The sequence below is a fragment of the Pongo pygmaeus genome, chromosome 9, assembly GCF_028885625.2.
Source record: "Pongo pygmaeus isolate AG05252 chromosome 9, NHGRI_mPonPyg2-v2.0_pri, whole genome shotgun sequence".
Classification (NCBI taxonomy): Eukaryota; Metazoa; Chordata; class Mammalia; order Primates; family Hominidae; genus Pongo; species Pongo pygmaeus.
Genome location: NC_072382.2, coordinates 7948489 through 7973726, shown reverse-complemented (window position 1 = coordinate 7973726; position 25238 = coordinate 7948489). Strand labels below are relative to the sequence as shown.

The 25238-nt window shown below is 52.2% G+C and overlaps 1 protein-coding gene across 6 annotated transcripts in view; it reads right to left on the bottom strand.

Annotated features, from left to right (window-relative positions):
• SPTBN2 (spectrin beta, non-erythrocytic 2) overlaps positions 1-20980 on the bottom strand; it is a 44101-nt gene extending 23121 nt beyond the window's left edge. For 2 of the 6 annotated variants that reach the window (XM_054440524.2, XM_054440528.2), the window contains exons 1-9: positions 10144-10621; positions 7529-7680; positions 6926-7099; positions 6018-6109; positions 5793-5873; positions 5335-5450; positions 2602-2714; positions 2267-2454; positions 576-693 (exon numbers count right to left, since the gene is read on the bottom strand). In XM_054440524.2, coding sequence (XP_054296499.2) covers positions 576-693; positions 2267-2454; positions 2602-2714; positions 5335-5450; positions 5793-5873; positions 6018-6109; positions 6926-7099; positions 7529-7680; positions 10144-10321 — 1212 coding nt within the window. In that variant the 5' untranslated portion in view covers positions 10322-10621. Of the gene's footprint in view, positions 1-575; positions 694-2266; positions 2455-2601; positions 2715-5334; positions 5451-5792; positions 5874-6017; positions 6110-6925; positions 7100-7528; positions 7681-10143; positions 10622-12765; positions 12945-13031; positions 13123-19902; positions 20201-20493 lie in introns of those variants that run through there. The other 4 variants (XM_063671672.1, XM_054440527.2, XM_054440526.2 and 1 more) reach the window with 4 other exon arrangements.
• Positions 20981-25238: the final 4258 nt, after the last annotated feature.

The window sequence follows — 25238 nt, the reverse complement described above, 5'->3', positions numbered from 1 at the left end:
AGGGACAGGGCGAGGAGGGCTCAGTGGGGCTGGAGGCACATGGTAAGTCCCATGGAAGCTCGGTCTGGTGGATCCGTGGAATGCAGTGGGTGAGACGCCTGGGCGTGGAAACAGGAAACAGGGCAGCGCTGGGAGTCTGTGAAGCCATGTAGAAGCTTCTGGAAAAGGACTGGAGGGAGCAGGAACAGTGGAAACCATCTGATTCCTTTGTGTTGGCAGGACTGTGTGCGAACCTTATTTTTACTTTTAGTAATCTTACAATATTGTGAAAAAAATAAAGGAAGGGATAGTGAGTCGGGGACAGGTTTAATAAGCTGAGGGACTTGGGGCATAATTTCTTTACGTGACCTCGTATGGAAAGTCAGACAAAGGGACAGGGAGCCGTGTGCCTGAGAGGATGGGAGAATCACATCTGGCACAGTGTGGGCAGCTGGGCAGAGTGCTCGAGTTTCAAGTTGGGGCAGCAGATAGTAGAACTTGGTGAAGGTCGAGATGGCCCCGGGTTTGGGGATGTGTGCAAGGCATCTGGGCCAGGGGCTGCCCTGAGGGTGGGTGGCCTATGGGCAGCCACGGACCTTGTTGATGTCTGAGATGAGCCGGCCCTCGCGGGGCGTGTAGACCTTCTGGTTGTTGGCCCGAAGCTTGCTCTGGATGGTGAAGAGCAGCACTTCCAAGTTCCCTTTCTCGGTAAACCTGAGGCAGGAGGCCGGGTTGGGGTCAGAATTAAAGCCCACGAGGGTCACAAGGACTCTTTACTCTTCCAAATGGGTGTCCTGTGTTGCTTTTCTTCTTACAAAAGCAATATAAACTCTTTATGTGGAAGCCAGAAAATACGGGCTAACCAAAAGAACATCATTTTATTTTATTTTGAGACAGAGTCTTGCTTTGTCACCCAGGCTGGAGTGCAGTGGTGCGATCTGGGCTCACTGCAACCTCTGCCTCCTGAGTTCAAGCCAATCTCTTGCCTCAACCTCCTGAGTAGCTGGGATTACAGGCGTGCACCACCGTACCTGGCTAATTTATGTATTTTTAGTAGAGACGGGGTTTCACCATGCTGGCCAGGCTGGTCTCAAACTCCTGACCTCAAGTGACCCACCTGCCTCAGCCTCCCAAAGTGCTGGCATTACAGGCGTGAGCCACCGTGCTCAGCCGAAATAATTTTTTTATAACCTATTTCCCCGCTTATTTTTCATGAACTTCTTTCCATGTCAATAAGTGCATTTCTTTAACATTATTTTCAATGGCTGCCCATGACTTATTTTTCTTTTCTAGTGGTTGTGTTGATGAACATCCTTGAAGCTACATCTTTGTTTAATGTCCAGAAGACGACCTCCTAGGTTAAAGGGTACACCTTAAATCATTCCCTGGAATGTATAGAAACAATTGTTTTCTGGACTAATATTAGTTTCAGAGCTGATATATATTAACTCCAAAAGAACTCCACGACAGCATAAACACAGACGTTTTGGCAGGTACTGAACAGAACTGCCTAACAGCAATCACATACTTGGAACAGTTAATTGCTAAAATATTGAAATGATAAGGACCTCTGCAATTCTCACATTACCAGCCACACCCACGTTGCCGGTTGTGACCTGCCTGTCAGGTCCAGTCCCCTCTATCCTATGCTGGGATTGGGTTGCCATGACACCTGATCAGTAATCTTATCTGATGGATTGTACTGACTCAACACATCATAGCAATCGTTTCCACAGCATGTTTGTTTGTTTGTTTGTTTGTTTTTTGAGATGGAGTCTTGCTCTGTCACCCAGCCTGGAGTGCAGTGGCGTGATCTCGGCTCACTGCAACCTCTGCCTCCCGGGTTCAGGTGGTTCTCCTGCCTCAGCCTCCCAAGTAGCTGGGATGACAGGCATGTGCCACCATGCCCAGCTAATTTTTTTGTATTTTTAGTAGAGACAGGGTTTCACCCCGTTGGCCAGGCTGGTCTCAAACTTCCGACCTCAGTAGAGATGGGGTTTCACCATGTTGGCCAGACTGGTCTCAGTGATCTGCCCACCTTGGCCTCCCAAAGTGCTGGGATTACAGGTGTGAGCCACCATGCCCGGCCCACAGCATGATTTTTAAAAATGGCTAATCATTAAAAAAATTTATTTTGTATCAACTATGTTGTTTGGATGCTTCTGGTGCGGGAAATCTCCACTGCATTTATGTACTGCCAAATTTCCCTCCCTGAAGGCTGTGCTAATTTAGGCTTCCTCTGGTGGGAGCACGGCTCAGGGAAGGGTGGGGCCCCAGGGACACCTACTTGGGCGGCTTCTCCACGGTGCGATAGGAGTTGAAGGACTGCAGCTGGTTCTGGACCCCACTCAGGGAGTTGGCCAACTGCCGGTCATTGAGGGTCACGATCGTTTGCTCAATCCATTGCAGCAGCTCTGAGGCCAGGGACTCGTACTTCTCCACCAGGCGCTCTGCCTCCATGGCATGGTCCAGCACCTGGGAGGCAGAAGACAGGGACATGACAGTCCCAGCCACAGGGTCCCTGGCCCAGTCCTGCAGCTCCACCCTGCCCTTGTACTGGGGGAGTAAGACCCCTCAGCCGGGCCTCCTCTGGCCTTCATGCCTACCGCCCACGGACAGTACCTTGCCAATTCTCTTGCCTTCCACGGCCAGGGCCTTCATCTTGGAGAAGTAATGGTAGTAAGTAGCCACATAGGTAATGATTGACTTCTCATCTGGCTGGTCCACATTCACATCTGCAAGAGAGGACCATTTGGGTCAGGCCTCCCAGAAGTTCATCCATAACTTGCATCACTTACCCCAAACCCTGGGCCTGCCCAGTCCTCCAAGGCTGACATCTCTCCATCTCCTTTTAGAGCAAAATGACAACTCAGCCATTCAAATGAAAAGGGCACCAAAAAGCTCATCTTTTTTTCCCTTCCTCCTGGAAACAAGAAGGGCCCTCCGAGCAGAGCACAAACCCCAGAAGCACAAGGAGGCTTTTACCCAGAGTTCCCTGTGGAAACCAAAATCAGCTGTTTGGGGAAGAAAAGCAAGAAAAGAAATAGCATTGCTATGTGGGGATGGATCGTGGACTTTTAGGCTGGAATAATGTTTAAGAAGTCAATGGATTGAGGGGCAGCGGGATGGAAGGTATGAACTAAGCCTCCTGAACCTAGGATGCTCAGAGCGATGGGCCCTGTGATCCCTGCAGCTCACTGGGGACAGAGGCCAGCTCTCAGCACCATCTCCAGGTGTGATCACGCCGTTTCTAACCTCAATCCTAAAGCTCAGCTGTGGGCCCAAGGAGGGGAGTATCTTTCAAGCCGAATTGGCTTCCAGCGCACAACTGAGGCTGACCATAACTTGAAATCTGTGGGTTCTCTTAAATAGGCCAGATTTTATCCTAAAGGTAAGACTATGAGACCAGAAGCAGCCTCTTGCCTATTTCTGGAAACACATGGGCAGGCAGGAGCCACTGAAGTCATCTCGGAAAGTTACAGAATGCTTAGCTTTATTTCCAGGTTCTGAATTACAGCCATGCTGCCCAGAGGCTCTCCAAGGAGCACTGCATGAAGCCTATGTCTGCTGCTAGCTCGCTGACACTTGTCATTCTGCAGTAAAAGGGCCCAGGTGATAGGGCTACAGGTAGAATGGAAAACAGGGAGAAAATGGCCAAGACCAGTCAACATCCACCCGGTGAACTTAAGGAGCACCTCCAGCAGGGGAGCCTTTCTCTCCTCCCTGTTCTGGCTGCACCAAGATTGGTCTCCACTTTCCCAGAGGCAGCGGAGGAAACAGGCTCTGGAGCCAGGCTGCCTGAACGCCAATGTCAGCTCCATCTGCCGGAGGACCTGGGCAAGTTGCTTACCCATTATAGGCCCCCATCTTCCCTTCCATAAACTGAGGATAACAACAGTACTGATTTCAAAGGGGTGTTGTGAAGATAAAGCATGTCAAGCGCAGAACCAGGTACCAAATAAGAGCCCAATCGCAGTCAGGCACGGGGGCTCACACCTGTTATCACAGGGCATTGGGAGGCCAAGGTGGGCGGATCACAAGGTCAGGAGTTAGAGACCAGCCTGACCAACATGGTGAAACCCCGTCTCTACTAAAAATACAAAAATTAGCCAGGCATGGTGGGATGCGCCTGTAATCTCAGCTACTCAGGAGGCTGAGGCAGGAGAATTGCTTGAACCCAGGAGGCGGAGGTTGCAGTGAGCCGATATCGCGCCATTGCACTCCAGTCTGGGCAACAGAGCGAGACTCCGTCTCAAAAAAAAAAAAAAAAAAAAAAAAGAGCCCAATCGCTGTTACTGATCTCATCGATCTCATCAATCTCATCGGCATTATGACCAGAACCACAGGAACCAATCAGCAAGGTCAGCTGACCACAGGCCAGTTCTGGGTGAGAGTGGAAGGTCATGCAGCTTAATTTTTTTTCTTAAAAATTTGTTTTAAAAAAATAGAGACGGGTCTCGCTGTTGCCCAGGCTGGAGTACAGTGGCTACTGACAGGTGTGATCCCACTACTGATCAGTGTGGGAGTTTTGACCTGCTCCATTCTGACCTGGGCCGGTTCAGTCCTCCTTAGGTAACCTGGTGGTCCCCTGCTCCCAGGAGGTCACCAGTGCTGAACTTAGTGTGGATACCCGATCAGCATAATCCACTGCAGCCTAGAACTCCTGGGCTCAAGTGATCCTCTCACCACAGCCTCCCTAGCAGCTAGGACTATAGGCAGGTACCACCGTGGCCAGCAACATGTAGCTTAATTTAGAATCCTAGAATTTTAGAAGGGCCCTTAGAGACCAATTCTCTCTTTTAAGACATGAGGAAACTGAGCCACAGAGAGGCCAGCCACTGGCTGTATGACACAGAGCTCCTCTGTGCTCTGTCTGGGACATAACCCACAGCCCATGGCTCTTTCTGTCACTGGGCTGCCTTTCTTCCTACCTACAGTCTTTTGTTAAAAAAAAAAAAAACTGAGAAATAATTGTCATACCATAAAATTCACCCTTTTAATGTATATAATTCTGTGGTTTTCAGTGTAAAGATATATATTTTTTTTGGGGGGAGGGGTAGTCATGGGGTCTCACTATGTTGCCCAGGCTGGTACCAAACTCCTAGGCTCAAGTGATCCTCCTGCCTTGGCCTCCCAAAGTGCTGGGTGTGAGCAACCACGCGTTTTTCAGTATATTTACAAGGTTGTGTAACCATCACCACTTTCTAATTCCAGAACATTCTCTTCCCCCACCAAAGAAGCCCCTATATCGGTTGGTGGTTACTCCATGTCTTCCCTCTCCGCAGCCCCCGGCAACCACTGGTCCACCTCCTGTCTCTGCCCTACCACCTCTTTTTCACATAGCTCTGGCCCCACCTTCGGGATCCAGCAGCTTGGTAAGTCCCAGTTCCTTTTCAGCCAGATTGAATGCATTCTGCAGATTATAGTGTGCATTACACTTCTTCAGAGACTCAAAATCCAGCAGGTCTGGCCTGGGTGGGGAGGAAAGACAGAAGGGATCAGAAACATGTGAGATCTTAAAGAGGAAGAGGAAACCCACACCAATCTTTATCCCTAAGTCACCGACCCAATTTTGTCCAGAAGTAGGCATCCCAAACCCACACTGCTGCTCACAGCCCCTCCCCATACTGCCTCCCCTGCTTCCCATCACAAGTGCTCTGTGCAGCCCTGCACCCCCATGTTCTGGTTCTGCTCCGAGTGCTATTCCTTCCTTCTGACTGCTGTGCAGCTCATCTCATCTCTGTCTCCACATGTGCACCCCAGGTCATTAGCCGACCCAGCAGCTCTGCTGCATGCTAACCCCATCTTCTCACCGGTGTTTATGCACGATGGCGTTGAAGGCTAGTCCATCTCTCCAGCTGGTGGTGAAGTTGTGTACATTGACATTGGGATAACTATAAACAGAGATTCAGAAAATGGTGAGTAGGGCTGAGCCCTGGTCTATGACTCCAGGGCAGTCACCAGCTCATGGTTCCTGGAGCCCAGCACAGCCTGGGGGTCACTGACCCTCCAGTGCCACACGCCCAGGGTGTCCTCACCCTGCAGTCTTCATCTGGCACCACAGAAGCAAGGCATCCTTGGCTGACTTCTTCTCCTTGTTGTCTTCTGTCTCCACACTGATGTCTTGGATCTAGGAAGGAAGCAAGCAAGGCCCTCACTCCCTGGTCAGGAACTCCTGGTGTTATCAGAGATGCTCAGATAAATGGCAGGAAACCGCTCTTTAGACTGTGGTAATGGGGTGGACAGGCACAGCCTGAGGTCCTTTCAACCTAGGCCAGGGACCACAAAACACTGGGTGCAAGGGATTTGAGGCAGCAGATTAGGGTAGGATGCTGAAGAATGGGTGTGTCTCTGAGTGGAGGGTGCTGGTCCCTCCAGGTGGGGAACTGCAGGCGGAAGAGTGAACATTTTCTGAGAGCTGGCTCTCCAAGGTCTCTAAAAGCTGGCTCTCCAAGGTGAAGCCGACAGAACCCGAGAAGGAAGGGGGTGATCAGGAACGCTGTGATGGCATGAGGACACTGGGGCATGGGAAGAAGGAGGGTGACGTTCCACTGGGGGAGGCAGGCAGAGTTTATGGCAGGGGATTGGTGCCAGTGACCAGACCCTCTAGAAGTTCCCAAACCCCTTGTGGTGAAGGACCAGTTGGTAAAACTTCTAGTCCCTTGTGGACCAACCTGTAGTTCTGGTCCTATTGCACATGACCAATACACAGACCAGCACACAGGGAACTTGCCACAGGGGTTTGACATTCAGGCAAGCTGGTTTCTACCCTGCTGAAGGAGGGGAGTCCACTGATCTGGTGCTTGGATAGCGCCTCCATGGCAACTGCTACATAAGGTTCTAGATCCTCCATCTTTGTGTTTGTCGTGTCATGGGCCAGCAGGAACAGTTTGCGGTGCAGAGCCAGGGCAGGAACCATACCCTGTGTGACAGTGTGCTGGGGTACCTGGAATCGAAGGATGATGGTCCAGACCAGCCCAAGGGTCAGTCGGTGGTTTCCGTCCACAATGTCATGGGAGCCCATGTTTTCCAAGTGCACTTTCTGCTCCTTGAGGAACTGCAGTGCCTTGTCCACATTCTCCAGGCAGTGGATCCGCATGCGGCCCTTTGTGGGCTTTGGCTGTGGAGGGACGGGGGCAAAATGGCACGGGACTGTGGGCTTCCACCTTCTTCCCCAGCCTTCGCAGGGCCCGGCTTTGCACACCTTCCCCATGACCTACCTCAGGAACACAGGCACAGCCCCAGGGCTGGAGCCAAAGCTGAGGTTACAGATGAGGCTTGGGCAGATTAAGATTCCCAAGGGAATTAATTGCACCCAGAGTAGGTGGGAAAAGAAATGTTTTCAATGGGGCCACTGTTCCTGTCTCCATGAAGCAATGCTCCTATGTAATCCAAGTGGCAAAGGCGCTCGAAATGAACCCATCCTCTGAGCAGAGGGAGCCACTGCTTCCCGCCCTGTGCCGTCACTCTCTCTGAGGGCTGTTCTTCCAGCTGGTCCCCTGGGACACTTTTCTGAGGCCCCCACCTTCCCTTCATATCCGCAGCTCACCAGTATCTCTCCCGAGAGCACCTCGAGGAGCCTCAGCAGGTTGCGTCCGTCCCGGAGGTCGCTGTACAGGTCCCCCACCCGGCACGTGACCCGGGCCAGGTGCGAGTTTACCCACTTGGTGAAGGTTTTCTTCTGCACGGCTTCTCGTTCATCTGTGGAGGCAACATGGGGTTATTTCTGTCCCTCGAGTTCAGTATGCCTGCTTCTAAACACCAGTTGGCAGGGGTGGGGGATGGAGGAGCCTGAGAGATGGGAAGCGGGGTCCTTTAAGGAGGAGGAAGGGAAGGAAGATGACCGGGAGGAAAGCCCGTAACTTGCAATGAGCTCATAAACAAGGTAAAGAAGAAGGATGAAAGACAGAAAATAGGCTTTGAAGGCTGGGTGTGGTGGCTCATGCCTGTAATCCCAGCACTTTGGGAGGCCGAGGTGGGCAGAAAACAAGGTCAGGAGATCGAGACCATCCTGGCTAACACGGTGAAACCCCGTCTCTACTAAAATTACAAAAAATTAACCAGGTGTGGTGGCGGGCGCCTGTAGTCCCAGCTACTCAGGAGGCTGAGGCAGGAGAGTAGCGTGAACCCAGGAGGCGAAGCTTGCAGTGAGCCGAGATCATGCCACTGCACTCCAGCCTGGGCGACAGAGCGAGACTCCGTCTCAAAAAAAAAAAAAAAAAAAGAAAAGAAAAGAAAATAGGCTTTCAGAAGAAAGGATGAAGACCTCGGAAACCATGGGACATGCAGGTAGGGGCTGGGATGGGGCAGTCGTGGAAGCGGTGGAATGCTGGTCAAATGATTTCATTCATCAGAGCCCCAATGTCTCATCTGTAAAATGGGAACATCACTTTCTACTTCAACAGGTCATTGTGTTGATTCAATGAGATAAAGTATATAAAACAACTAGTTGGTGCCTGGCACAAAATGGCTCCTTGGTGAGCTGCTGTTATAATGTGGTGTGATCTGACCTAAAGGAGAGCAAGAGCTGCCCAGGCCGGTGGGAGGTATGGCTGTTCTCTTTCGGTTACGGACAAAGGAGAGGGTGTGGGCTAAAATTATAGCAGCGGCTCTTCCAAGCGCTCATTAGGACTTGATGGTATAGAGGCTGCAGGCCTCCTGAGTCAGCTTACTGTCCTTAGATAACTTAAAGAAAAGGCAGGCTCCTCTGCTTCTGGGGGTTGGGGACGGTACATTCAGCTGGCTGCAAGGGGATCCAGTTCCAGGACATAAACACCCCATTGCTCAGAAGAACAAGATGTTGAGAGTTGGGAACTGGGAAAACAGTGAGGCCAGGAAACACGGGGGGAAAAAAAGCCAGGCAGAGTTAGGTACCAATCTCAAAAAAAAGTTAGGCAATGTCCTGCTGCCCAGCCCACAGGGGAGGGGAGCTACTGAAGAGGGGAAGTAAGTACTAGGTTCCATAGGAAAATAAAAATTAAGAATGTTCTAAGTGACAAAGTGAAAGCATCAGAAACTGCTCTGGTGATAAGGATTTCTGCCACTTCCCCACAGAGAGCCCTGTGCAAGGACCCAACCCAAGTGGCTGGGGTCTAAAGAGTCACTTTTGCTTCCGTCTCAGCACCAGCATCTCAGAAACCGGAAAGACTCATCCCTTAATCTCACATTCCTAAGCACCTCACCCATAGGACACAGCAACACACCCACGTTGCTCCCTATCTCTTACCTCCAGCCACTATACCGGCACCAAACCTGGGTCCTAATAACAACATAGGACGGCCCCATGCTCTCCAGCACCCGTGAAACCAAGGGTGCCTTGGGACCTCCCGGCAGGTCTACAGGCCCCATCTGAGCCAGAAGGAGCCTGGGTCTCAGGCCATTGCTGGATCCAGGGGCACTGCCCTACTGCTGGGCACCCTGGGGTGAGGCCATTTTGGCACACAGGCAGAAGACACAGAATTAGTGGCAACTAGGAGGAAAATGGACAAAGCCAAGCACCAGAAACCAAGTGTCACGTCACAAGACACCCACAGCATCCCTAGATCCTTACACACACATACAACAGTGATTCCCAGAAACACACCTAAGCACTTGTGCCAGAGTGAACACACACCTGCGCAGACATCTACCTGGGCCTGTTTGCACAGATCCTCTCCTTTGAGACACTCCCTTTGCTTCCACACACACTGCCCCCTTGCACACATTCAGACACACGCTCAGAGGCCCGGAAAACACAATCTCCAGGTCCCTGGGCCTGGCTCACCCCTCCGCCTCCCCTAACTGTCCTGGCGAGCGCTCCACTGCCAGATCCGGATCCGCCTCAGAGGCACTGCTGGTGCCTCCCCAGGTGCTGGCACCCCCACGCCCTCTGTGGCTGGTTGCCTTTGCTCCATGCAGCACCCCGAGGCCCGGCAGTCACACCCACCCATGCCATCATACATGGTCCCTGCCAGCGGGTCCAAGCCTTTCCCCATTCCGTTGACATCTGTGTATTTTCCAGCCTCTTATAATTATCCCCTCTAAGCTGCATCACGTTGTCTCCCAACACAAACACTGGAGTCACACCGTGTCCCGTGCCAGGTCCTCGGCTCCGGCCACTCTCCCCACACCCAGGTCCCTCTCGCCCAGGCGTAGTCGTCCCCACAGGGCGCCCCCGGGCCTCACCTTGCAGCTGTTTGAACCGTCCTTCCAGCACGCTGGCATACTGAGCAGGGTTGATGAAGGCAGCTGGTGAGAGCAGGAGGCCCCCAGGGTTGTGGGCCCCTTCCACAGCCTCATAGTAAAACTCACCAGCCTCGTGCAGGCCGTTCCCGTGCACCCTGCTCACTCCGTTCCCACTCATGCTGCCAGCTGCTAGCTACAGTGCCCAGGGCCCAGAGTCCATGCTCCCCGCCGGCAGGGGGCCAGTTTCTGTTCACCAGTGGAACCTCAGGCTGGAGTCCAGGGTCGGGGGATTCAAGAATGGTGGGAATTTCAAGGAGTGGCAAAAAGAGTTACGAGGTGTCCCGAGCTCCTGAGACAGAGAGTGGGGGCACGCCTGGCTGCGGTGAGAGGAGACAGGCGGCTCCAGACAAACAGGTTGGACAGTGTTGGGGAGGGGAGAGAGGCGGAGTGTGGCCGGCGGGGGCAGGGCCAGAGGAGGGCACTGCCAGCGCCTTCGAGACCCGCCCATCAGGCCCCAAGTTACCTAACAATGCACAGGACCCACGAGAGGGGCCCCCAATGCAAACTCCTGTTTCCCAGAAGTTTGCAGGAACAGCGAGGGTGACCCCTCTCTGGGTGACTCTGGGAGGTCCTTCTCCAGGACGTGTGGGCTTTGAGCCCCAGCTCAGAAACAGACAAAGAGAAATCTGGAAACGAGGAAATCCTGGAAGAGGAAAAGCCAGGCGCTGTGCGAGGCATTTTCCTTCACTCCTTCATCTGTGAAACGGGGGCTGTTACCATCCTTTCCACTTGCTTATCACCACCTCCAGTGCCAGCCCCTTCCCTGCCCTCTGGCCCACCAGGGCCGTCCTCCACCAGGCCATCCCTGCACCCAGACACCCCGCTGCTGGGCACATATACCAGGCGCCCTTCCTCTGGGCTTCAGCGTTTGTCACGTGCAGCCTACACTTGCCCTTCCCCATCTTTATTCATTCAGTGTTTATTTGACACCTGCTGGCTGGAGACACAGTGCTAGGCAAATCCCATGCAGAGCTGCCTCTTCAGGAGAGCCCAGTTTAGTGGTGGAGATAAACACCCAATGACAGCACAAGGTCGCACAGATGTGTGCACAGACATGGTGACAGTGCTGGGTGGCCCGAGTTATGTGCAGCCAGACATGGTGACAGTCCTGGGTGGCATGTGTCCTATGTACACAGGCATGGTGACAGTCCTGGGAGGCATGTGTCCTATGTACACAGGCATGGTGACAGTCCTGGATGGCACTTGTCATGTGCGCAAACATGGTGGGTGTCACATGTTGTACACACATAGACATCATGACAGTTCTAGAGGCTACATGAATCCAAAACCAGAGTGCCAGGAACATTTTCCCCAAACATGACATTCTCCATAACCCACACCTTCTGTCTTCTCTGATGTATAGACGCACTGGTAGGAGTGTTTCACAGCCGGCCTGAAGACCCAACCAGAAGGACAGAGAGGCCCAGGAGAAAATGAGAAGGAGTCCTGGGAAGCCATGGCTGCCACAAGGGGGTCCTCAGACTGGTGCTGAGCTGGCTCAAAAGAATCACTTGGGGAGCTTTTGAAAAATCCTGAGTTCTGGACCAAGATTCTAACTTATTGTGTCTAGGGAGGGGCTTGGAAACCTGTATTTGTAAAAAACATCCCTGGGTGATCCTGTAAAACATGTGGCCAGGTTTGGGAACCTCCCCCTTGGAGTCTCTCTTCTTCTAGGGGCCAACCTCCACCCCCACTGGGAGCACCACCTCTTGGTGAGAGTAGCTGGGGCCTCTCAGACTGGGTTGGGTTGGGCTGGGCTGGGCAGCCGGCAGGTCAATGGCAATGACAAGGGTGGGATGGAGGAGGAAGCCAGACGGGGTGGGTGGCCTTGGGGTGTGTGGGTGAGTCAGCCCCATGCCAGCCACTGGTGGTGTCAGGTGGCAGCCGCACTCTTGTTGCCATGACAACTCCTCCCCCGGAAGACAGGGAGGCCGTTGGACGAGTTTCCGCTCAGAGCGGAGAGCCCAGGCCCTGGGCCGTAGGGAAGGGTAGGGGCCAAGGCAGGCAGAGAGCACAGCTGGGAGAATGGGCGGCTGCAGAAACCAGCAGCAGCGGGTGGAGGGAATCTGCTTCAGGGAACAGGCAGATGAGATAATGGGAGTAACAGGCGGCAGGTGGAAGGAACAGGTGGGGAGGGAGCAGAGGGGAATAATAGACTGGGAACAGGTGTGGGAAATGACAGTGGAAATCAAAGAAGACACAACAAGGGCAACAGGTAAGGGAGAGGTGGGCGGAGACAGGAGTGGCAAGAGCGAGAACTCTGAAGGATGAAGGGACATGACCCTGGGGCTGAGGCCAGAGAGGGAAGCTGTTTTAGTCAGCTCAGCCAGTCCAGGGGCCAGTGAAGCGTCGCTATGCTTGGGGGGAGGAGCTGGGGAAAGTTCTGAATGGCCTGGAGCCTATTCTTGAGGCTGGATGTGGGGACCAGGGAATTGACAGGGTGCTCTGGGTCTCCCACTTAGAAAGAAAAGTCAGTCTTCCCATAAAGTTAAAGGGCTCTTCATGACCAGCTGACAAAGCCTCCTCCAGCATCCCCCCACCTCGACCCTCCCCTGACCTCACCTGCCAGAGCCTTAATGCGAGACCTCTCAAAGAGGCGGGCTGAGCTGCTGTCATTGTCCCAGTCCGAGTCAGGAAGGTCCCAGCGGTTGTTGATGTCACTGTACTGGCCCTGGATCTCCAAGCTGTCAAAGTCTGTGGGTGACAGAGTGCTGCTCATGGTGGTAGGCGGCTTCCTGCTCCTGCAAGGAGAATGTGGCCAGTAAGGGGCGTTCAGGGACCACCAAGCCCTCCACTCACCACCAGGGCCTTCTGTCTTCTCGCCCTACCTGTGCTCCGCTCTCCTTGTGGCCAGAGGCTGCGGTTGGCTGCTGAGTGGAAATCAGCCCCCAGGGGGAGAGGGGAAGCCACCTGGGAAGCCTGGGGACGGGAATGCATCAGAAGCACAGAAAATGAAGCAGGAAGGCAGCAGCAGCTCAGAGCAATGCGGTGGTCAGGAAAGGCTCCAACGGCTTAGGGCCAGAGAGGGACGGATTTAGGGGGTAAGGAAAGGGGTGATGGGCTTCAGTGCTTCAGACAGCAGTGTGCAGCCCAGGGTAATGCAGGCAGCACATACAGCACATATGGGGCCCCGTGGGCAATAATGACTAGAAAGTGGCATTCTTTCCTTCTACAAACTGTTTTGAGCCCATGATCAACCCAAGATGGCCTCCTATACCCTGTAGGCAAGTTGAGAGAAAAAGACCCAGATTCGTTGGGCGCGGTGGCTCACGCCTGTAATCACAGCACTTTGGGAGGCCGAGGTGGGTGGATCACCTGAGGTCAGAAGTTCAAGACCAGCCTGACCAACATGGTGAAACCCTGTCTCTACTAAAAATACAAAAAATTAGCTAGGCATAGTGGCACGCGCCTGTAATCCCAGCTACTCAGGAGGCTGAGGCAGGATTATTGCTTGAACCTGGGCGCACCTTAGAGCGAGACTTGTACAAAAAAAAAAAAAAAAAAAAAAAAAAAAAAAAAAAAAAAAAAAGACCTAGATTCTGCTCTTGAGCTAAGAAAAAGCTATGATACACCAGGAAGATTGATACGCTGTTTGGCAAGTGCCCAGGAGTTCAAAGGAGGATACAGTATGGTTCTCTCCGCTTTGTTTCCTTTGGTTTGCCACAGAGAAAGTTAGTAAGTACTCAATAAATGTCGGCTGTGACATGTCCCTGCCATTGACATGCATCACCTTACCATAACTCCCTGTGGGGTGAGGGCCCACTGTTGCCCCCATTTCATAGATGAGGAAGCTGCACAAAAGATATTAAGTTGGCCAGGCACGGTGTCTCACGCCTGTAATCCCAGCACTTTGGGAGGCCAAGGCGGGCGGATCACAAGGTCAGGAGATCGAGACTATCCCTGGCTAACACGGTGAAACCCCATCTCTACTAAAAAATACAAAAAATTAGCTGGGTGTGGTGGTGGGCGCCTGTAGTCCCAGCTACTCGGGAGGCTGAGGCAGGAGAATGGCGTGAACCCAGGAGACAGAGCTTGCAGTGAGCCGAGATCACGCCACTGCATTCCAGCCTGGGCGGCAGAACAAGACTCTGTCTCAAAAAAAAAAAAAGACATTAAGTCGGCTGGGGGCATTAGCTCACACCTGTAATCCCAGAACTTTTGGGAGGCCAAGGCGGGTGGCTCACCTGAGGTCAGGAGTTTGAGACTAGCCTGGCCAACATGGTAAAACTCCATCTCTACTAAAAATACAAAATTAGCTGGGCGTGGTAGCACGCGCCTGTAGTCCTAGCTACTGGGGAGGCTGAGACAGGACAATCACTTGAAACCAGGAGGCGGAGGCTGCAGTGAGCTGAGATTGCACCACTGCACTCCAGCCTGGGCGAGACAGAGTGAGATTCCGCCTCAAAAAAAAAAAAAAAAAAAAAAAAGACATTAAGTTACTGGTTCAAGGTCACGCAGCTGGAAAAAACAGTGCTGGGTTTTGAAAAGTTCTTTCTGACTCTGGGGGACACGCTCTTAATCGCAGCCTCTTGAACATAGAACATACACAGGTTCCTTAACCGTCCTGTGAGGCTCATCCCAGAGGGATGAGCAGCCGTGGCTCCTGCCTAGGGCCCAAGCTGGGGAAATGTGGACCATGTCTGCTCACCAGCACTACTTACGGCTCTAACTTACGCAAACACATTCTGTCCTCAAAACAAACAAATGAGGTTCAGAATATCTGCTGGGGATAAAAAAAAAAAAAACCTCTACTGTCCAAAGTTCTTGTGTAATTCAGCATTCAGCAGCCATTCAAGAGAGAGGGGAGGGGACTGGGTCTGTAACTTTAACAAAACCTCCGATTTTGCATTTCTCCTAGCCCTACTTCCTAGGACCAGGGCTGTGGTCTTGGTAGTCTCGGGTTCTGGAAGGAAGGAGGTCTGGAGAAGAGAGAAGTGCTGGGTGGTGAGACTCGGGTAGGTGGTGAGACTCATGGGCACACAAAGGCAGAACCTGGCTTCCATCATTAACTGATTCCATGAAGCTGAACCTGACCTACTTGAAGGCCAGGGTTGTCTGCCCCTCCCCTTTCTCCTAAAGAGAAAACGTGCACAAGGATTTTTCTTGGGAGGAGCATTAATGACATGCAAGAGAGCTAAGGTCTAAGGCTTGTAGATTTGGGCTTTAATTCCCTGTAGAAGGAAAGGGAGCTTAATTTCTACTAGGCCTAGGACTCTTCTCATTCAAAATCCACCATTTCTCCCCACAGATTCTCTAGATTTTTTTTCTGTAAATATTTATATAAAAATATATTCTAGGGCAGAGTTGAATCACCCTGAGCAAAGAGTGCTGTGGGCAAGGCATGACCTGAACTAGCGTCACCTAATACTCTCAGCTTCTAGACAGGAAAGTAGTCCACACCTCAGGACCAAGTGTAATTCCATTTCTCTCGGCCCCTCAGATTATGGCTTCCTAACCAGCAGCCACACTTAAGCTCAGCTCTGGGATGGACATCTCCAGCACTCAAACTCTCTCTGCACAGACCTGCCCACAAAAACGCCTACACCCAAGTTCCACCCTGTCCCCGCTTCGGTTTCCATGACCCCTTATAGCAGTCACAAACTTACCAAGGCTAGCCCCCAGGAGTGTTTTGCTGGGCCAATAAGCTATTTTTAAATGACTGATTTTTTGGCCGGGTGCAGAGGCTCACGCCTGTAATCCCAGCACTTTGGGAGGCCAAGGCGGGCGGATCACCTGAGGTCAGGAGTTCGACATCAGCCTGGCCAACAAGGCGAAACCCCATCTCTACTAAAAATACAACAAATCAGCTGGGCGTGGTGGCAGGTGCCTGTAGTTCCAGCTACTCGGGAGGCTGAGGCTGTCAAATTGCTTGAACCCAGGAGGCGGAGGTTGCAGTGAGCCGCGATTGCGCCATTGCACTCCAGCCTGGATGACAGAGTGAAATTTGTCTCAAAAAAAAAAAAAAAAAAAGACTGATTTGGATTCCTTTAGATGGGTCTACAGGCCCAGCCACTTCACATATCTACGTTACCTGCCTGGCCCCAACTGCTGAGGTTTACAAACCCTGCCTCATATCTTTGCACTCCACAAAGAGCAGAAACTCCAAGAAGCTAACCATCTGACCCTGTCTCCAAACTCCAGTATCTCTGAGGCCCCCGTAAGCTGCACAGAACCTAAACATGGACTGCTTTGGCTTATTTTTGGGGATCCAATTTGGTCCTCCCAAGGGGAGGGGCAGGCAACCTTCAAGCAGGTCAGGTTCAGCTTCATGGAACCAGTTAATGATGAAAGCCAGGTTCTGCCTTTGTGTGTCCATGGGCACACACCTCCCTACCTACCCGAGTCTCACCACCCATCACTTCTCTCTTCTCCAGACCTCCTTCCTTTCCAGAACCAGAGACTGCCAAGACCACAGCCCTGGTCCCAGAAAGTAGGGCTCAGGAGAAATGCAGAATTGGGGGTTTTGTTAAAGTTACAAAGGGGCCCAATCGGGAGCCAGACCCTCCAGGGAAGTCCAACTGTTAGAAGGTCTCTGCGGATTCCTACCATTACCAGGAGAAAGTATGGAGCTAGAACCTCCTCTTCCCTCAAATAAAACCTCAGCCACTTAAATGCTCCTCTCCCCAAATTGAATTTGAAGCATGCATGCTGTGTGTCCTGAGTTTCCAGAAATGCTGTGATATGGATAAGGAACCAAGCTGGCACTGGTGTCCTTAGATCACAGACCCCCACAGGGCCACCATGTTGCAACTCCACAGCCTTCCAGGTGAATGGTGCTCTCTGGCATTGTTCAGCATGTGGCTCTGAGGCTCGCTACCTTTGTGTCACTAGGTCTTGGTTTCCAAGCATTCTAGCTCTGCAGCTCCCTGGCCTTTTGGACAATATGCTGTCTTCTCAGCTTGTGTCCACTGCTGCCATCTTTAGATTCCCACTGATTTCTATTTGCTTTTCTCCTACACATATCCAGCGCTGGTTTCTTGCCACTGCGTAGATCATTCCTCACCTATGACCCGGGTCACCATGCTCACACTTCCTCAGTCAGCCAGCAGCCCCCCGGCTTCATGACCCCGTCTCTCTTGAAGCCGGAGAATCCTCAATCGTCCTCTCTTCCACGGATTCCTGAAGTCTGGCAATAGGGTGGTGCGGTAGCTAATCCAGATTACAGTCTCATCATACCTTATTCTTAGCAATTGACCTCAAGGCCAGGCCCAAGTAGCTTACACTGTTAGTGCTAGAAGAATGCCAACCCCCGCCGGCTGCAGGCTTGGTGTCCTGCCGGAATGTACTCCAGGCACTGCTGGAGGCAGACTAGGCTCACCGTGCCGATCCTCCAGGGCAGTTTTCCTCTCTTTCAGCTGACATGTTAAGGTAGAAATCCTATACCCTGGGCTAGAGGCTGCCTTGTACCCTAATTCTTCCTCTCACCACATCCTGCTCCTGATGAATTCTTTCCCTCCCTCAGAGTTGATCATTCCCTCCTCTGTGCTTCCAGGGCACTTCGGCATGCAGCTAGTATTGTACTTATCACATCGCATTACGGTTAGTTGTTTATGTGTCTCTCTGCCTGCTCTACATTTAACTCATTGAGGACAAGCGCTGTCTTACTTGTTTTGGTGTTTTTTCCAGACTCAGTACAATAGATATTTAATAAAGAGATATTGAATGACTTGACTATAATTCATTTTCTTGGCCATCGAATTAATGTCTTTCTTAGGACTAGAGAGAAGCTCAAGGAAAGAATGAACATGGGATTGGAGAAGACCTGCTCCTGGGCTGGAATACTTTCAGGGTTGAGCTCAACAACTCAGGACTGGAGATTCTCAAACTTCCATGAATCCCAGCAACCACCTGGAGGACTGTTAAATCACAGGTCACTCCCCCCATCCCCCAGTTTCTGATTCAGTACTTCTGGGGTGGTACCTGGGAATGTGCATTTCTAACCTGTTCCCAGGTGATATTGAAGCTACTGGTCTGGGGACCACACTTTGAGGGCCACCCTTGTCCAAAGATGAGAAGCAGCTGCAATTGGTTAGAGGAGCCATGAGTGCTGAGAAGACACAAAGTTTCAGGGGTGAGTGTGACCCAGGGTTGGCTTCTAGGTCTGCTCAGGCCCTACCCCACACTAAACTCAAATATCACTCCCCCTCAGGAGCTTAGGCGATGAGAGGAAGATGAAGATGGAGTAGGTACCAGAGGTAATGAAAGAAACAGTGCCGACGCCCCAACAGCGAACCGCAGATATGCGGGAGGAGAACGGCAGAGCTAGAGAAGTCATGGGAAGGCAGAGTTGAACAAATGACAGTGAGATGAATAATAGATTAGAAGAAATGGGGACTTTGGCAAAGTTCAAATTTTATTTGCTTCTAAGTATAAATGGGTGGACTGCAGAGAGATAAAACGAAAAAGAAGTCACAAATCAGCTCAGAGCCCCCAGGAAGGTAAGAGAAAGATGGGCCCAGGGCAGAAGGAAGGAACAGCAAAACCCCAACCCACCTCTCAGACTGTGTTCCTGATCAATTCCCTCGGAGGAAGTTAGGAACTGGGCTGAAGAGGGGGACTGAAATTTTATTTTGTCTTCTAGAGTCCTCCAGTTATGGCAGATTTATTCAAATACTCAGCTTCTTCACTCCCTTGCTACCTCCCTTCCCCAACCAGGGGTCACATCAATTTCTCTAAGGGAAGAATGTAAACTCCATCCTACCTTCTCCTCGGCCAATCCTTTGCCTTTCTGAATAAGCCAAGAGGTTGCCCCACACCTCAAGCTAAGACACATATTTGGAACTCACTCTGCCCTCTTCACCTTCAAGGAAAACTGGTTTGTGGCTACCTCTGCCCATGCCTGAAACCCCGGGGCTCTCCAACGTTGGAACTGTGGCTGCTCCGAGAGGGGGAGGGCAGACGACGTGTAGCAGGTTAAGACCAGGGCAAACCTGCACCTCACACAAGCATGCAATGTCCTGGGGCCAATGGGGTAAAGTTCCAAGCGAGTGGAAGGTAAATCACGACTGTGGCCCCGGAGCTGGAACACCCCCGCGAGCAGGCCTTGCTGGGTAGTTCCGTGCGGGGCGGACCGCACAGCCCTATCAGCGTCCCGGCCACAGAAACGCCGCACGCGGCCGCTTCCCCGCCGCCCGAAGCGTCTGCGTTCTCCCCGGGCCAGTTCCGGCCACCATAGCCAACCGCGTGCCCCTCTCCCACACACTGTGGGGGAACAGAAGGGAGCGCGTGGAGCCAGCTGCCAAAGAGGCGAGGAGGAGCCCACGCGGCTCCCGGGAGGAGGGAGCCGGGCTCCCGCAGTCCGCCGGGCAGAGGCGGCCGAGCGCGCCCCCAGCACCTGGCCCGGCGCCGGCCCGTCCGCCCCGCAGCCCCGGCGACGCGAGGGGCCGGCGCTGTCAGACCCGCTCCCAGCCTCGCCGCGAACGTGTCCGTCAGCCCTAACTGTTCCAGACTCTTCTCCCGGCTCCAGAGAGGCCCGAGTCCCCCCCCGGCCTTGGCCCCCACCGCCCTCATCCCGGTACCTGTGTGGCTGGCACGGGACCTTCTCCGTCCCGTCCCCGCCTGCTCCCGCCCCGGCTCACCCCGGCCGCCGGGACCCGACCCCGACCCCGACCCCGACCCCGACCCCGCCGACCGCACGCGGCCGCACAAAGCGCGCCGCCCCGCGGGCCCGGACAAAGCGGGCGGGGCGCCGGCACCTACCTCGGCGCGGAGCGGCGGCCGGGCGGGCGGGGGCGCGGCGGGCGGGGGCGCACCGGTAGTTGCCGCGCCCGCAGCCCGGCCGCGACGGGCGGTTGCAGGCAGCGGCCGGGCGCGCGGCGGGCGGCGGGCGGCGGGCGGCGGGCGGGCGCTGTCACGGGGCGCAGGCGGCGCGGGGGGCGCGCGGGGCGGGCGGCGGCGGGGCGCGTGGCGGCGGCGCGCGGGCGCGAGCGGCGGGACTGCGGCGCCGCGGAAGGAGGACAATAGCCTCCCCCTGCCGCAGGCCGCCGGCTCCCGCGGGAGGCCCGGGACCATCTGGAGCCGGCGGCCCCGCGGGGCTCGGGGCGGGGCCCAAGTCGCCCCTTCCCCGCCCAGCGCCATGGCAACCGTGGCCCCTCTCGGTGCTCCCCGCCGCTCCCCGCCCGGGGTCGTTGACCTGCCCCGGGGCGAACGCGGCGGCAGCTCCTAGGCCAGCTGCCGACCCCCAGCCACCTTCCGTACGGGTTCCCCCCAAAACCCCGCCTTCCCGTCCTCGCTGGCCCCCGGGTCCCCCACAGCTTACAGGTCTTGATCTCCCCGGTTCGGACACCTCACCTTTGTCCCTATTCTGCTTTTCCTCCAAAATCCGTATCCCCGAGACACGCGATCCTTCCTCTAATGACACTGCCGACGAGGTTTCCCGAGATCCAGCCTCCGTTCCCCTTTCCTCTCCGGGCACCTCCAGGCCGTCTCCGCTAAGCATTCCTCTCACCCGTCCCCTCGCTCTCGCGTCCTCCTTCAGGCAGCTGGGCCGGCTCTCCCTCCCAGAACATCTCCATGGCACAGTGAAGATTCGCCTTCTACAGATCAGATGCTCGGAACAGGCATCTCAGCGCTTCTCAGCTCCTCTCATTTATCAACCAGGAGAATTCCGGCCTAGTCACCGTCTTGAGGGGGGTGGGGGTGGGGGCAGACATTTCTAGGCCTGACACGGCTGGGTTTCTCCTTGGTTTGTTAGCGTCTGAGTGGTCTGAGGTCTAAGGTCCTTAACCAAGGTGAACTGCTGCCTGCTTAGGAGAAGAAGGAATTATGCCCAAATCATGACAAACTCACAGAGTGCCAGGTGGGTGCTAAAAGCGCATCATCTCATGTGACACTCCCACCCCCACTCCAGCTCTGAGAAGTAGGTGCTGTTCTTCCAGATTAGAAAACTCAGCTCAGAGATGAACCAGTGGTAACAGGGTGAGTTTTGTACAGAGCCGTTAGGTTATGTACTGCCCCTGAAGATGCGGGCCCATTTCTATCCAGGGAATGCCTGAAATGGCCAAGTAAGGGCACTCAAAGAATGGGCTTTGAGTGAATTATTGGATTTAAGGTTTTATAATAGATTTATGGGTAATTTAGGATTTTGCTCCTTTCTGAAAAGGTATGCATACTGAAACAAATATGTGCAATTGAAGTACTTTCCAGATATGGTTTTGACAGCCCTAACTAGTGGTGTCATCTACCTCGCCTTGGTTTTCCTAGTCTATAAAATGGGCTGGGAGGAGGGTTGGGGAGTTCCACTGAAAGATTACTTTGAAATTCTCTCCTACCTCTGATATCTGTGCTTCTACCGTGAAACTGGAACTGGCTTTCTGGTGTGTACCTCACAGTTAGCTGCATTTGAGGCTATTTATTATTATTATTATTTTGAGATGGAGTCTTGCTCTGTCACCCAGGCTGGAGTGCAGCGGCATGATCTCGGCTCACTGCAACCTCCTCCTCCAGGGTTCAAGCAATTTTCCTGCCTCAGCCTCCCGAGTAGCTGGGATTATAGGTGCATGCCACCATGCCCGACTAATTTTTGTATCTTTAATAGAGTCAGAGTTTTGCCATGTTGGCCAGGCTGTGCTTGAACTCCTGACCTCAGGTGATCTTCCTGCCTCAGCCTCCCAAAGTGCTGGGATTACAGACGTGAGCTGCTGTGCCGGGCCTGAGGCTATTTATTATTATTATTTTTAATAGCCACTCTTTCGGGCAATGGCATTAAAGAAACAAGGGCATAAACTGCAACTCTTCCCAGAGGTAGGAGTATGTGTTGGTTGGTTCGGGGGAAGGAGGCACCAACCTGTGCATGACGGTCATCAGGGACACTTGGTCAGGGACATTAAAGCCGATGGGATGAGAATCAGCTGCCCATGGCCAGGCGCAGTGGCTCACCCTTGTAATCCCAGCACTTTGGGAGGCCGAGGCAGTGGATCACGAGGTCAGGAGTTCGAGACCAGCCTGGCCAACATGGTGAAACCCCTTCTCTACTAAAAATACAGAAATTAGCCACGCGTGGTGGTGGGCATGTAATCCCAGCTACTCAGGAGGCTGAGGCAAGAGAATCGCTTGAACCCGGGAGGCAGAGGTTGCAGTGAGCTGAGATTGTGCCACTGCACTTCAGCCTGGGCAACAAGAACGAGACTCCATCTCCAAAAAAAAAAAGAAAAAAATAGAGAATCAGCTGCCCTGCCAAAGGAACTGGAACCACCAAGCTGCTGCTGCTGTACTGGTTATGGGAACTGAGGGTCTCAATGACAGCCTATAATATTGTGACCCAATTAGAAGTCAAGGGTATTAAGTCTTATGATTAGCAAAATAATATCTTTTGTAGAGTTGTTTCCTATTTTCAGCATTTCATAATCCTTCAAGAAACCTTGTAAGATAAACATTCTCATTCTTATTCTATTGATGAACAGACTGATGTTCAGACACCTAAGTGAATGTACAAATTCACAGAATTAGTTCATGGTAGAAACTCCAGGTCTTCTGAATCCTAATATGTTCTTTCCTCTCTGCTAGACAAGGAGTATAGCAGAATGGTTAAAAGCATTGATTTTGGAGTCAGACTCCTTGGTTTTAAAACGTAGTTCTGCCACCCACTCACTGTGTAATCTTGGGCAAGTTACCTCCCTAGGATTCAGTTTATTTACATGTAAAACGGCACCATAATGTAGGGAACATCAAATGAATTATTGCAGGTAAAGTAAGAGAACAGTGCCCAGCACATAGTAAGCACTTAATCAGTATCAGCCGTTATGATTTTACCATATTATTTCCCATACTGTTTCCCGATTTGGAGAGGAAGCACGTTGAATAAAGAGAACACTGAGATCGCCTATCTCAGCTCTGTGACAGGGTTGCTTTGGAAACTTGTTATTTTGCTCTGTAGTGAACCAGTACAGTCAATGATGAAGAAAACATCTGGTTCCTTCTTATTTGAGTTGCAAAAGCGAATGGAATGATGTCCACCAAGTTTGTTGAGCTTCTCAGTGAATCCACATTTGCTGCTTACATTACCAAGATTCATGGGAAGGTCTTGGCTCTGCCCACCAAACATACATACATTGCTGAATTCTCAGTTCTTGTTTCAATACCAGGGAAGAGGTGTCCCTCCTTCCACCTAAGACGGATTCTTCTGGCTCCTATGCTAAGTCTCAGCCCCTTCTGCAGCCTCACGGCCCTCACTCCTCTCTCTGCTGGCTCCTTTCCATCAGCATTTAAACATGCTCAAGCATTTGCCAGCTTAAAAAGTAATCAAGAAGCCCTGATCTCCCTCCATGCATTCCCCTTGCTCTTTATGTTCACAGTCTTCCTGAGTCATTTGCACTCATTGGCTTCACTTCCTCTCCCCTGTTCAATCAAATATTTATGCAAAAACTATATGGCTAATTATATGCCAGGCACTGTGCTGGGATCTGGGGATATAATGATGAGTAAAATGGATACTGTCTGTTTTCTCTTGGAAGAGCCTGTGGTGGGATTGACAGACATTAATAAAATAACCCATCAGATATATAACCACAAAGTATAATGAGTGTTATGAATGAAAAGTTCAGGATGTTAAGAGAGAACTGAACAGACTCATAACCTCAGATCACCTGAGCTGAGATCTGAAATATGAGAAACATTAACTAGACAGAGTGGGGAATAATAATAGCTGTTACTAACATTAACGTGGAACTGTATTTCTAATACTTTACACATAACATTTCATTTAATCCTTTATAACAACTCTGAGAGGTAAGTATTAACCCCATTTCACAGATGATGAAATGGAGACACTGAGAGATTAAGTATCTTACTCAGGGTCGTCAAACCAGGCAAGGGTAGAGCTGGGATTTTAACTCAGTCTGACCCTTGAACCCATGTTCTTAGCCACAGAGTGTATGGCTAACAGGCCTGATGTTGCAGGACACATGGTGTACATAGGAAATGGAGAAAAGAGGCCAGGTGCAGTGGTTCACGACTTTGTAATCCCAGCACTTTGGGAGGCCGAAGTAGGCAGATCACAAGGTCAGGAGATCGAGACCATCCTGGCTAACACAGTGAAACCCCGTTTCTACTAAAAATACAAAAAAATTAGCTGGGTGTGGTGGCACGCGCCTGTAATCCCAGCTACTCGGGAGGCTGAGGCAGGAGAATTGCTTGAACCCGGGAGGCAGAGGTTGCAGTGAGCTGAGATCATTCCACTGCACTCCAGCCTGGGCGACAGAGCAAGACTCTGTCTCTCAAAAAAAAAAAAAAAAAAAAAAAAAAAATGGAGAAAAGAGGCCGGGCGCGGTGGCTCACGCCTGTAATCCCAGCATTTTGGGAGGCTGAGGCGGGTGGATCACCTGAGGTCAGGTGTTCGAGACTAGCCTGGCCAACATGGTGAAACCTCATCTCTACTAAAAATACAAGAATTAGCCGGGCGTGGTGGCAAGTGCCTGTAATCCCAGCTACTCGGGAGGCTGAGGCAGGAGAATCTCTTGAGCCTGGGAGACGGAGGCTACAGTGAGCTGAGATTCTGCCACTGCACTCCAGCCTGGGGGACAGAGTGAGACTCTTTTTCAAAACAACCAACCAAAAAAAAAAAAAAAATACAAAGGAAATGGAGAAAAGACCAGGGTGCAGGGAAAACAGAGGGGAAGAGGGAATGTGTAGAGAATTGTGACTGGGGAGATAGGCAAGGGCTAGATCATGCAGAGCTTTTTATGTCATTATTTAAAGAATTTTGATTTTCACCTTTAGAGCCCTGAGAGACTATTGAAAGGTTGAAATAAGGAAGTGATAGGATCAACTTTGTATTTTAAAAAGGTTACTGTAGCTGCTATGGGGGGAATAGGTTACTCTAGCTGCTATGGGGGGGTGCAAAGACTGGTGTGAGAAACCAGTTAGGAGGCTACCACTGTGGGTACGGTGACAGAGGAGATGGTAGCTTGAACTCAGTTGCTGGCAGTGGAGATGGAGTGCACAGGTTGAAAGAATTGACCAGATGTGGTGATGGGATAGATATAGGGGTGGTGGTGAGGAAAAAGGGTTAGTCAAGGATGGGTTGTGCAACTGGAATA